This window comes from Babylonia areolata, chromosome 19 (assembly GCF_041734735.1).
Source record: "Babylonia areolata isolate BAREFJ2019XMU chromosome 19, ASM4173473v1, whole genome shotgun sequence".
In the NCBI taxonomy this organism is placed as follows: Eukaryota; Metazoa; Mollusca; class Gastropoda; order Neogastropoda; family Buccinidae; genus Babylonia; species Babylonia areolata.
The window spans coordinates 63,647,852-63,662,213 of NC_134894.1; the positions used below are offsets into that span (position 1 = coordinate 63,647,852).

General features: G+C 42.9%; 1 protein-coding gene across 6 annotated transcripts in view; it reads left to right on the forward strand.

The window, feature by feature from the left end:
* Nucleotides 1-14,362, forward strand: part of LOC143293936 (nicotinamide/nicotinic acid mononucleotide adenylyltransferase 3-like) — a 42,610-nt gene that overhangs the window by 203 nt on the left and 28,045 nt on the right. For all 6 annotated transcript variants that reach the window (XR_013056856.1, XR_013056857.1, XM_076605325.1 and 3 more), the window contains exons 2-6: nucleotides 1,600-1,688; nucleotides 3,192-3,259; nucleotides 9,528-9,673; nucleotides 10,305-10,426; nucleotides 13,892-13,993. Coding sequence is in view for 4 of the 6 variants with exons in the window: in XM_076605325.1 (XP_076461440.1) it covers nucleotides 1,600-1,688; nucleotides 3,192-3,259; nucleotides 9,528-9,673; nucleotides 10,305-10,426; nucleotides 13,892-13,993 (527 nt within the window). In the remaining 2 variants the exon portion in view is untranslated. The remainder of the gene's footprint in view (nucleotides 1-1,599; nucleotides 1,689-3,191; nucleotides 3,260-9,527; nucleotides 9,674-10,304; nucleotides 10,427-13,891; nucleotides 13,994-14,362) is intronic.

Consider the following 14,362-nt stretch of genomic DNA (forward strand, 5'->3'; position numbering starts at 1 on the left):
CTCACGGCCATGTGAATATTCATGGCGTCAAATCAAATGCGAAAGTAGGTACCGTTTTCCAGATGTACTCGAATCTTTTCCTGTTTTACTTTTATAGATTTAGTCATTTTACACGGACAGTCTCTCAAAGATAAGATTAAGATGAAAGATTTATCGTTACTCCATGATACTTTGAGGAGGCGAGGCACGAGTTGATGGTGTGATGAGGGTGAGACTGAAAGAGAGAACATTTCTGTGAAACTCAGCGTTCTCGAAATCGTTATCATTCGTTTTGATTCCGAATTTGCTGTTATGAATAATGATGATGTTTTTCCATTGTACGCATACGCCATTTTCAATATTTAGATAAACAGTATTCTTATTCTACATCTGTTACACAACCACATGCAACAGGATGTAAACCAGTGTGTCATGGGATTGCATAAGAACACTGTTAACAGGAAAATGAAATATTTCACAGTGAGAACCCGACTTTATTTGTTAAGTACTCTGTCAGTCTGTATGAAGTTGATCAGCAGACTACTACATTTTGTTTTTCACCCTGGAGGACTAGATAAAAACTGATCTGCCCTTTAGTGTCTTTCCCAACAGGACAAATTGTGCACAGCAAAGTTCCGAGTCACAGACAAATAACTGTATTACCACTGGAAGTGATCCAGTACATAAGTTAGATTTTATATATTGTGGTTTTAACTGAAAAAGACAAATACACCTTCCGTCAGTTTATCTGTCAATCTGTCTCTAGTGCTCTCTTTCATTCACCAGTTATTTTTCATCTTTCTTACTTCATGGTTCGAACAGAAACACAGAAGTATTTCAATGCATACTTATTCTGAGCAGGTATGACAGTTGAGTGATTAGATGTGAGGCTTCCACTTTGTTTTATTTGACTGTTTCCCCTTCAAGGGCTTCGTGAAAAACAACATTGCTTTAATTACTCTATTATAACCCCCCCCAAAAAAAACAACAAAAACAACAACAGCAAAAACAACAACAACAACAAAAAAACAACAACAACAAAAAACCAAACCAAACAAAACAAAACAAAAAACAAACAAAAAAACAAAAAAAAATCAGTTCAATTCAGTGTCTGGCATTTGAATCAGCTGCACTGAAAGAGTAGAGACATGCAGAATACTTTTTCTGCATTTGTAATGTTGGTGCAGACCTTTTAGCGAACGTGTTATGCACACACACACACACACACACACACACACACACACACACACACACACACCTCTCTCTCTCTCTCTAAATGTGTGTATTTATATATGTAAGGAACATCCACTTATTACATTTTATGTGTTTTTCTTTCTTGGAATCTGGTTCCATCCCCCACACACTGGTTTTAAGTATTTTTTTTCCAGCTGACCACCCTCCCTGCACAGAGTTGAACAAAACAGGAAGGTTTAAAGTGGTTGAGAAGGGGGAATACAGGTTTGTCGTAATGCATGGTGTGTACAGAACTTCTGGCTGTTGTGTGCAGAACTAGGGCGAGACGCTTTGAACAAAACAGGAAGGTTTAAAGTGGTTGAGAAGGGGGAATACAGGTTTGTCGTAATGCATGGTGTGTACAGAACTTCTGGCTGTTGTGTGCAGAACTGGGGCGAGACGCTTTGAACAAAACAGGCAGGTTTAAAGTGGTTGGGGGGATCATTTCACCTGTCAGTGACAGCTACAAGAAAAAGGTGAGAACAACTGATTGCACGTGTTCCTCTTAGAGAGATTCTGCTTTTTGATTTTGGAGATTTCTTCTTTGATTTTGATTCAGAATAAACTTTGTTTCCAGGAATTTAAACAATATGTTTATGATAAATGACATGATTGTTTACCTGCATTGAGACTAATGAAGGCTGCAAAGGTGACAATGAAATGGAGTCAGATAAATGATGTTGGTGGATACACAACACACACACACACACACAGACTACACACACTACATACACACACACACACACACACACACACACACACACACACTACACACACACACACACACACACACACACACACACACACACACACACATTCACACACACACACACACACACATTTTGCATAAACACACACACACACACACACACACACACACACACACACACACACACACACACACATATTTTGCATAAAACAAATGCAAAGTCCTCGCAAGAAGCCACTAAAAATATGTTTGTGTGTACATGTTCATATGTGCATGTATGTGCTGAGAATGATTGATATTAATGATGTTAATGATCATAACTGTGATGATTGATATTAATGATGTTAATGATCATAACTGTAATGATATTCGATGATACTGATTGATATTAAATAATTAATGGTATTAACAATGCTGGTAGCGATGATTTGTGATGAGCATAATAGATGTAAATGGTATTAACAGTGGCGATGGTGATGATGATATATTGTGAGAAATTGACACGGATGGTGTCAGTGAGGATGGTGATGAAATGTGGTGAGAGTAACATTGATGAATGTTGTTGATGGTGATGGTATGTGGTGAGAATGATTGACATTCATGAATGATGGTGATGATATGTTGATGATTGACATTCATGAATGATGGTGATGATATGTTGATGATTGACATTCATGAATGTTGTTAATGATGATGGTGATGGTATGTGGTGAGAATGATTGACATTCATGAATGATGGTGATGATATGTTGATGATTGACATTGATGAATGTTGTTAATGGTGGTGAAGAAATGTGGTGAGAATGATTGACATGAATGGTGTTAATGATGAAGGAGATATGTGGTAAAAATAATTGACATGAATGGTGATGACGAAGGAGATATGTGGTGAGAATGATTGACATGAATGGTGTTAATGATTAAGGAGATATGTGGTGAGAATGATTGACATGAATGATGTTAATGATGAAGGAGATATGCGGTGAGAATGATTGACATGAATGATGTTAATGATGAAGGAGATATGTGGTGAGAATGATTGACATGAATGATGTTAATCATGAAGGAGATATGCGGTGAGAATGGTTGACATGAATGGTGGTAACTATGAAGGAGATATGTGGTGAGAATGATTGACATGAATGGTGTTAATGATGAAGGAGATATGCGGTGAGAATGATTGACATGAATGATGTTAATGATGAAGGAGATACGTGGTGAGACATTCATGAATGATGTTAATGATGATGGTGACGATGATTTGTTGAAGGACCTTGCCCCAGCAAAGGACCGTTGTAACATGCTGCGTCAGGCTCTGAAGACATCAGACTGGGTGAAGTAGGTGACAGAATCTCTCTGACTGTTGTATGGATCATTGTGTTCATATCTCTCTGTTGTGTTGATCATTGTGTTCATATCTCTCTGACTGTTGTGTTGATCATTGTGTTCATATCTCTCTGACTGTTGTGTGGATCATTGTGTTCATATCTCTCTGACTGTTGTGTTGATCATTGTGTTCATATCTCCCTGTTTTGTTGATCATTGTGTTCATATCTCTCTGACTGTTGTGTTGATCATTGTGTTCATATCTCTCTGTTGTGTTGATCATTGTGTTCATATCTCTCTGACTGTTGTGTTGATCATTGTGTTCATATCTCTCTGTTGTGTTGATCATTGTGTTCATATCTCTCTGACTGTTGTGTTGATCATTGTGTTCATATCTCTCTGACTGTTGTGTTGATCATTGTGTTCATATCTCTCTGACTGTTGTGTTGATCATTGTGTTCATATCTCTCTGTTTTGTGGGTGCGGGTCACTACCGCGAGCGTCACTACCGCGTGTAACACTGCCGCGTGTAACACTAACGCGAGTGTAACCCTACCGCGAGTGACACTTCCGCGAGTAACATTTCCGCGTGTGCAACAGTAACGCGAGTGTAACCCTACCGCGAGTAACTACTTTGAACGTGCCGTCGGCCATCCAGTTAGAGTTTGCAGTCATAAACCGCAACATTTCGTCGGTTCCGAAGAGGATAATGCGTTTCAACCGGTTTTCTTCTTCTTCAACATCATTATCAGCGTCACCTGTATCATGCAATAGAAACCTAACTTGAGTGCCTCCAACTAGAACGTCTCTGAATTGTTCCGGAATTTCGAAGTCTTCCAAATTTCGTGGCAGAGGGGGAAAGGCATCATCTCTTTTCCGTTTTCTCTGAATTGTTCGCCTGAGTGATGATCTCTGTGGCAAATTGGTCAGCGTCTCATCAGTCAAATTTGCCATCATTTCACCAATTAACCTTCGAGGTGGTGCATCGGTAGCAGCGGCTCTTTCTTTCATCTCAGCAACACTTTTCTGCTTCTGGACGTCAGCTGGGTTGGCAGGGTGGTTGTGGTCATATTTTACATTGGGGACCGCACCATTGCGGTAGTCAAGCGGTGTGCTGATTCTCCCTTTACATGTGTCCTGTACGCAGCGCCAGTTGACCGTTGTTTTATTTATACGGTCTCGACGGTAAATATACCAGTTGTAGAGGATCTTGTCATTGGAGTAACGAGACTTTATTACCTCCATGGCCAACGTTTGAAGCAAAGTGCGTGTTCGACAGAAGAACACTGTCCTTGAACACTAACTCAACGCTTGTTGTGCTAACCAAAAGAACTTACACTCTCTCTTGTGGCCGCTCAAACTCACTTGAGTGAACTTCCACTCTCTCTTTGCGGTAGTGACCAGCACCTGTTTGAAACAAAGTGCGCGACAATGCTGCACGCGCGGAAGTGTTACATGCAGTAGTCTTACACGCGGTAGTGTTAAACGTGCGACAACGGTGCACGCGCGGAAGTGTTACTCGCGGAAGTGATACTCGCGGTAGGGTTACACTCGCGTTAGTGTTGCACGCGGTAGTGTTACTCGCGGTAATGTCGCTCGCGGTAGTGTCGCACAACCCTGTTTTGTTGATCATTGTGTTCATATCTCTCTGACTGTTGTGTGGATCATTGTGTTCATATCTCTCTGACTGTTGTGTTGATCATTGTGTTCATATCTCTCTGACTGTTGTGTTGATCATTGTGTTCATATCTCTCTGTTTTGTTGATCATTGTGTTCATATCTCTCTGACTGTTGTGTTGATCATTGTGTTCATATCTCTCTGTTGTGTTGATCATTGTGTTCATATCTCTCTGACTGTTGTGTTGATCATTGTGTTCATATCTCTCTGTTTTGTTGATCATTGTGTTCATATCTCTCTGACTGTTGTGTTGATCATTGTGTTCATATCTCTCTGTTTTGTTGATCATTGTGTTCATATCTCTCTGACTGTTGTGTTGATCATTGTGTTCATATCTCTCTGTTTTGTTGATCATTGTGTTCATATCTCTCTGACTGTTGTATTGATCATTGTGTTCATATCTCTCTGACTGTTGTGTTGATCATTGTGTTCATATCTCTCTGTTTTGTTGATCATTGTGTTCATATCTCTCTGACTGTTGTGTTGATCATTGTGTTCATATCTCCCTGACTGTTGTGTTGATCATTGTGTTCATATCTCTCTGACTGTTGTGTTGATCATTGTGTTCATATCTCTCTGACTGTTGTGTTGATCATTGTGTTCATATCTCTCTGACTGTTGTGTTGATCATTGTGTTCATATCTCTCTGTTGTGTTGATCATTGTGTTCATATCTCCCTGACTGTTGTGTTGATCATTGTGTTCATATCTCTCTGACTGTTGTGTTGATCATTGTGTTCATATCTCTCTGACTGTTGTGTTGATCATTGTGTTCATATCTCTCTGACTGTTGTGTTGATCATTGTGTTCATATCTCTCTGACTGTTGTGTTGATCATTGTGTTCATATCTCCCTGACTGTTGTGTTGATCATTGTGTTCATATCTCTCTGTTGTGTTGATCATTGTGTTCATATCTCTCTGACTGTTGTGTTGATCATAGTGTTCATATCTCTCTGTTTTGTTGATCATTGTGTTCATATCTCTCTGACTGTTGTGTTGATCATTGTGTTCATATCTCTCTGACTGTTGTGTTGATCATTGTGTTCATATCTCTCTGTTGTGTTGATCATTGTGTTCATATCTCTCTGACTGTTGTGTTGATCATTGTGTTCATATCTCTCTGACTGTTGTGTTGATCATTGTGTTCATATCTCCCTGACTGTTGTGTTGATCATTGTGTTCATATCTCTCTGACTGTTGTGTTGATCATTGTGTTCATATCTCTCTGACTGTTGTGTTGATCATTGTGTTCATATCTCTCTGTTGTGTTGATCATTGTGTTCATATCTCTCTGTTTTGTTGATCATAGTGTTCATATCTCCCTGACTGTTGTGTTGATCATTGTGTTCATATCTCCCTGACTGTTGTGTTGATCATTGTGTTCATATCTCTGACTGTTGTGTTGATCATTGTGTTCATATCTCCCTGACTGTTGTGTTGATCATTGTGTTCATATCTCTGACTGTTGTGTTGATCATTGTGTTCATATCTCTCTGACTGTTGTGTTGATCATTGTGTTCATATCTCCCTGACTGTTGTGTTGATCATTGTGTTCATATCTCCCTGACTGTTGTGTTGATCATTGTGTTCATATCTCTCTGACTGTTGTGTTGATCATTGTGTTCATATCTCTCTGACTGTTGTGTTGATCATTGTGTTCATATCTCTCTGACTGTTGTGTTGATCATTTTGTTCATATCTCTCTGACTGTTGTGTGGATCATAGTGTTCATATCTCTCTGACTGTTGTGTTGATCATTGTGTTCATATCTCTCTGACTGTTGTGTTGATCATTGTGTTCATATCTCTCTGTTTTGTTGATCATTGTGTTCATATCTCTCTGACTGTTGTGTTGATCATTGTGTTCATATCTCTCTGACTGTTGTGTTGATCATCGTGTTCATCTCTCTGATACCCTAGGGTACAGACATTGGGTGGACACAGATGGAGGAGATGTGTGTAATGTTATCCCTAGGGTACAGACATTGGGTGGACACAGATGGAGGAGATGTGTGTGTAATGTTATCCCTAGGGTACAGACATTGGGTGGACACAGATGGAGGAGATGTGTGTGTAATGATATCCCTGGGGTACATACATTGGGTGGACACAGATGGAGGAGATGTGTGTGTGTAATGTTATCCCTGGGGTACAGACATTGGGTGGACACAGATGGAGGAGATGTGTGTGTAATGTTATCCCTGGGGTACAGACATCGGGTGGACACAGGTGGAGGAGATGTGTGTGGAATGTTATCCCTAGGGTACAGACATTGGGTGGACACAGGTGGAGGAGATGTGTGTGTGTAATGTTATCCCTAGGGTACAGACATTGGGTGGACACAGGTGGAGGAGATGTGTGTGTAATGTTATCCCTGGGGTACAGACATTGGGTGGACACAGGTGGAGGAGATGTGTGTGGAATGTTATCCCTAGGGTACAGACATTGGGTGGACACAGATGGAGGAGATGTGTGCGTAATGTTAACCCTAGGGTACAGACATTGGGTGGACACAGGTGGAGGAGATGTGTGCGTAATGTTATCCCTGGGGTACAGACATTGGGTGGACACAGATGGAGGAGATGTGTGCGTAATGTTATCCCTGGGGTACAGACATTGGGTGGACACAGGTGGAGGAGATGTGTGTGTAATGTTATCCCTAGGGTACAGACATTGGGTGGACACAGATGGAGGAGATGTGTGTGTAATGATATCCCTGGGGTACATACATTGGGTGGACACAGGTGGAGGAGATGTGTGTGTGTAATGTTATCCCTGGGGTACAGACATTGGGTGGACACAGATGGAGGAGATGTGTGTGTAATGTTATCCCTGGGGTACAGACATCGGGTGGACACAGGTGGAGGAGATGTGTGTGGAATGTTATCCCTAGGGTACAGACATTGGGTGGACACAGGTGGAGGAGATGTGTGTGTGTAATGTTATCCCTAGGGTACAGACATTGGGTGGACACAGGTGGAGGAGATGTGTGTAATGTTATCCCTGGGGTACAGACATTGGGTGGACACAGATGGAGGAGATGTGTGTGTGTAATGTTTTTCCTGGGGTACAGACATTGGGTGGACACAGGTGGAGGAGATGTGTGTGGAATGTTATCCCTAGGGTACAGACATTGGGTGGACACAGATGGAGGAGATGTGTGCGTAATGTTAACCCTAGGGTACAGACATTGGGTGGACACAGATGGAGGAGATGTGTGCGTAATGTTATCCCTGGGGTACAGACATTGGGTGGACACAGATGGAGGAGATGTGTGCGTAATGTTAACCCTAGGGTACAGACATTGGGTGGACACAGATGGAGGAGATGTGTGCGTAATGTTATCCCTGGGGTACAGACATTGGGTGGACATAGATGGAGGAGATGTGTGTGTGTAATGTTATCCCTAGGGTACAGACATTGGGTGGACACAGATGGAGGAGATGTGTGTGGAATGTTATCCCTGGGGTACAGACATTGGGTGGACATAGATGGAGGAGATGTGTGTGTGTAATGTTATCCCTGGGGTACAGACATTGGGTGGACACAGGTGGAGGAGATGTGTGAGGAATGTTATCCCTGGGGTACAGACATTGGGTGGACACAGGTGGAGGAGATGTGTGTGTAATGTTATCCCTGGGGTACAGACATTGGGTGGACACAGGTGGAGGAGATGTGTGAGGAATGTTATCCCTGGGGTACAGACATTGGGTGGACACAGGTGGAGGAGATGTGTGTGTAATGTTATCCCTGGGGTACAGACATCGGGTGGACACAGGTGGAGGAGATGTGTGTGTAATGTTATCCCTAGGGTACAGACATTGGGTGGACACAGATGGAGGAGATGTGTGTGTAATGTTATCCCTGGGGTACAGACATTGGGTGGACACAGGTGGAGGAGATGTGTGTGTGTAATGTTATCCCTGGGGTACAGACATTGGGTGGACACAGATGGAGGAGATGTGTGTGTAATGTTATCCCTAGGGTACAGACATTGGGTGGACACAGGTGGAGGAGATGTGTGTGTGTAATGTTATCCCTGGGGTACAGACATTGGGTGGACACAGATGGAGGAGATGTGTGTGTAATGTTATCCCTAGGGTACAGACATTGGGTGGACACAGGTGGAGGAGATGTGTGTGTAATGTTATCCCTAGGGTACAGACATTGGGTGGACACAGATGGAGGAGATGTGTGTGTAATGTTATCCCTGGGGTACAGACATCGGGTGGACACAGGTGGAGGAGATGTGTGTGGAATGTTATCCCTAGGGTATGACATAACGTGCAGACCTGCTTGTGCCTGAACCCCCTCTGTGTGTGTATGCAAGCAGATCAGATACGCACGTTAACAGATCCTGTTATCCATGTCAGCATTCGGTGGGTTATGGAAAAAAAACAACCATACCCAGCATGCACACCACCAAAAAGCGGAGTATGGCTGCCTGCATGGCGGGGTAAGAACAGTCATACACGTGAAAAAAGCCCACTCGTGTACATATGATTGAACGTGGGAATTGCAGCCCACGAACAAAGAAGAAGAAGAAGGAGAAGAATCCCTAGGGTGGACACAGATGTGGAGGGGTGTGTGTGTGTGTGTGCAGACTGGACTCGTGGGAGTGTGAGCAGCCGACGTGGCTGGAGACGGAGAAGGTGTTGCGTCATCATCAGGCAGCGATAGAGAGCCAGTACAACGGAAACATCAGACCTTCCGCCACCAAGCGCAGAAAGAAAACAGAACTCATTGAAGGTGGGGGTGTTGTTCTGCTTTTGGGAATGTGTGTGTGCGTGTGTGGGTGTGTGGGTGGGGGATGTTGGGTGGGGGAGGGAGTGTGTGTGTGTGTGTGTGTGTGTGTGTGTGTGTGTGTGTGTGTGTGCAGTCATATTACACATGTGTATGTGTTCAGTTATATTAGTATTACATGTGTGTGTGTGTTCAGTCATATTACATGTGTGTGTGTGTGTGTGTGTGTGTGTGTGTGTGTGTGTGTTCATATTACATGTGTGTGTGTGTGTGTGTGTGTGTGTGTGTGTGTGTGTTCAGTCATATTACATGTGTGTGTAAGTGTGTGTGTGTTCAGTGATATTACATGTGTGTGTGTGTGTGTGTGTGTGTGTGTGTGTGTGTGTGTGTTCAGTCATATTACAGTTGTGTGTGTGTATGTTTCTAGTCATGTGTGAGTGTATGTGTTCAGTCATATTACATGTGTGTCTGCTCAGTCATAATTACACATGTTTGTGTGTGTTCAGTCAGATGTGTGTGTGTGTGTGTGTGTGTGTGTGTGTGTGTGTGTGTGTGTTCAATCATACTACATGTGTCATTGTGTGTGTGTGTGTGTGTGTGTGTGTGCCTATGACTGTGTCTGTGTCTGTGTGTGCAGACTGCGTGGACAATGCTTACGAGCGGAGTCCCGAGGGGGAGGACCCGCCCCTCCTGAAGCTGCTGTGTGGGGCTGACCTGCTGGAGTCCTTTGGTACCCCGGGTCTGTGGGCAGATGAAGATGTGAGTGACACGACTCCTGAAACAACACCTGTGATACTGCTAGCTGTAGGCAACAGTCATCATGATAGTTTCAGTGTCAGTTTCTCAAGGAGGCGTCACTGTGTTTGGACAAATCCATATACACTCCACACTCTTCATTGGCTCCCCATTGAAGCAAGAATTAAATACAAAGTTGTGTGTCTCTGCTATTCTGATTTCCAATTCGCAGGACCTACATATCCTTCTGACTTTATCAGTGTTTACACTCCCGCTAGAAGTCTCCGCTCTGTCTCTGACTGTTACCTTTTGAAACTTCCTCGTGTCAATACAAGAAGCTATGGTGAACGTTCTTTCTTCTTTGCTGCTGCTCACATCTGGAACAACCTTCCTCATCATATCCGTGCATTTGATTCTATTTCTGCTTTTCGCTCATCACTAAAAACTCATCTTTTTAAAACCTATCTATAAGCACTCTCAGCTTCCTTGTTCTCCGACACCACCCATGTCAGCTCTGGATGTATGAAGAGTTGGAAAGACGGGCACAATAGCCGAGTGGTTAAAGCGTTGGACTGTCAATCTGAGGGTCCCGGGTTCGAATCACGGTGACGGCGCCTGGTGGGTAAAGGGTGGAGATTTATACGATCTCCCAGGTCAACATATGTGCAGACCTGCTAGTGCCTGAACCCCCTTCGTGTGTATATGCAAGTATAAGATCAAATACGCATGTTAAAGATCCTGTAATCCATGTCAGTGTTTGGTGGGTTATGGAAACAAGAACATACCCAGCATGTATACCCCCGAAAACGGAATATGGCTGCCTACATGGCGGGGTAAAAACGGTCATACACGTAAAAGCCCACTCATGTGCACACGAGTGATTGCAGAAGAAGAAGAAGAGTTGGAAAGGGAGAGAGTGTGTGTGGGGAGGGTGGGGGGGGAGGGGGGGGGGAAGGGGTTTTGAGAAATAGTGGTCATAAATGATTTATATAACTCGTAATATTTTTCTTTCATGTAAAAGTGCCCTGAGCTCTTAGAGAGAAAGGGCGCTATATAAATGTACATTATTATTATTATTATTATTATTATTATTATACACGCTACACCACATCTGCCAGGCAGATGCCTGACCAGCAGCATAACCCAGTGTGTTTAGTCAGGCCTTGATTGCATGCTGATATATTTGTGTAGCTATCACAGTGGATTTCTTTTTATATGATTTTGTCAGAGGTCACCATGGCTTCTTTTTCAGTGCGCCAAGTGCGTGCTGCACACAGGACCTCGGTTTATCGTCTCATCCAAATGGCTAGATGCTCTGTTTGATTTTCCAGTCAAACTTGGGAGAAAGGGCAGGATTGGAATTCGAACCCACACCCTCATGGACTGTCTATATTGGCAGCTGAGCGTCTTAACCATTCTGCCACCCTCCTCCTTCATGATGATAATGATAAGTGTGGGTAAAACAAAGGGGAAAAAACCCAGCTCTGGGAAAGCTGGTGTGTATGACAAAGGGTGTGATGTGTTGCAGATAGAGAAAATTGTGGGGATATATGGATGGACAAAGGGTGTGATGTGTTGCAGATAGAGAAAATTGTGGGGATATATGGACAGACAAAGGGTGTGATGTGTTGCAGATAGAGAAAATTGTGGGGATATATGGACAGACAAAGGGTGTGATGTGTTGCAGATAGAGAAAATTGTGGGGATATATGGACAGACAAGGGGTGTGATGTGTTGCAGATAGAGAAAATTGTGGGGATATATGGATGGACAAAGGGTGTGATGTGTTGCAGATAGAGAAAATTGTGGGGATATATGGATGGACAAAGGGTGTGATGTGTTGCAGATAGAGAAAATTGTGGGGATATATGGATGGACAAAGGGTGTGATGTGTTGCAGATAGAGAAAATTGTGGGGATATATGGATGGACAAAGGGTGTGATGTGTTGCAGATAGAGAAAATTGTGGGGATATATGGATGGACAAAGGGTGTGATGTGTTGCAGATAGAGAAAATTGTGGGGATATATGGATGGACAAAGGATGTGATGTGTTGCAGATAGAGAAAATTGTGGGGATATATGGATGGACAAAGGATGTGATGTGTTGCAGATAGAGAAAATTGTGGGGATATATGGATGGACAAAGGGTGTGATGTGTTGCAGATAGAGAAAATTGTGGGGATATATGGATGGACAAAGGGTGTGATGTGTTGCAGATAGAGAAAATTGTGGGGATATATGGATGGACAAAGGATGTGATGTGTTGCAGATAGAGAAAATTGTGGGGATATATGGATGGACAAAGGATGTGATGTGTTGCAGATAGAGAAAATTGTGGGGATATATGGATGGACAAAGGGTGTGATGTGTTGCAGATAGAGAAAATTGTGGGGATATATGGATGGACAAAGGGTGTGATGTGTTGCAGATAGAGAAAATTGTGGGGATATATGGATGGACAAAGGGTGTGATGTGTTGCAGATAGAGAAAATTGTGGGGATATATGGATGGACAAAGGGTGTGATGTGTTGCAGATAGAGAAAATTGTGGGGATATATGGATGGACAAAGGGTGTGATGTGTTGCAGATAGAGAAAATCGTGGGGATATATGGATGGACAAAGGGTGTGATGTGTTGCAGATGGAGAAAATTGTGGGGATATATGGATGGACAAAGGGTGTGATGTGTTGCAGATAGAGAAAATTGTGGGGATATATGGACGGACAAAGGGTGTGTTGTGTTGCAGATAGAGAAAATTGTGGGGATATATGGACAGACAAAGGGTGTGATGTGTTGCAGATAGAGAAAATCGTGGGGATATATGGATGGACAAAGGGTGTGATGTGTTGCAGATGGAGAAAATTGTGGGGATATATGGATGGACAAAGGGTGTGATGTGTTGCAGATAGAGAAAATTGTGGGGATATATGGACGGACAAAGGGTGTGTTGTGTTGCAGATAGAGAAAATTGTGGGGATATATGGACAGACAAAGGGTGTGATGTGTTGCAGATAGAGAAAATCGTGGGGATATATGGACGGACAAAGGATGTGATGTGTTGCAGATAGAGAAAATTGTGGGGATATATGGATGGACAAAGGGTGTGATGTGTTGCAGATAGAGAAAATTGTGGGGATATATGGATGGACAAAGGGTGTGATGTGTTGCAGATAGAGAAAATTGTGGGGATATATGGATGGACAAAGGGTGTGATGTGTTGCAGATAGAGAAAATTGTGGGGATATATGGATGGACAAAGGGTGTGATGTGTTGCAGATAGAGAAAATCGTGGGGATATATGGATGGACAAAGGATGTGATGTGTTGCAGATAGAGAAAATTGTGGGGATATATGGATGGACAAAGGGTGTGATGTGTTGCAGATAGAGAAAATTGTGGGGATATATGGATGGACAAAGGGTGTGATGTGTTGCAGATAGAGAAAATTGTGGGGATATATGGATGGACAAAGGATGTGATGTGTTGCAGATAGAGAAAATCGTGGGGAAATACGGACTGGTGTGCATCACAAGAGCAGGGTCAAACCCACAAAAGTTCATCTATGATTCTGACGTGTTGACCAAGTACAGTGTGAGTGGAAAGACTGTGGTGGTTGCTCTGTCATCCCTTTCTGTGGTTTCTTTACTGTCTTCTTTATGCTGTGTGTGTGTGTGTGTGTGTGTGTGTGTGTGTGTGTGTGTGTTTTAATGTACTGTCTTTGATGCTTGTTTTCTCTTTTGACTGAAACTGATGCTTGAATTATTAAAGGAGACTCGGTACTGCGCACAGATACAAGTTTAGAAAGACCCACACAGCCACAGAGACACAAACACACACATACAGAGACAGACACTCACACACACATGCATGCACACATGCATGCAGTCATGCTCACACACATGTATGCTGACAGACACACACACACAGACGTGCACACACAAGAACGAACACACATCTTCC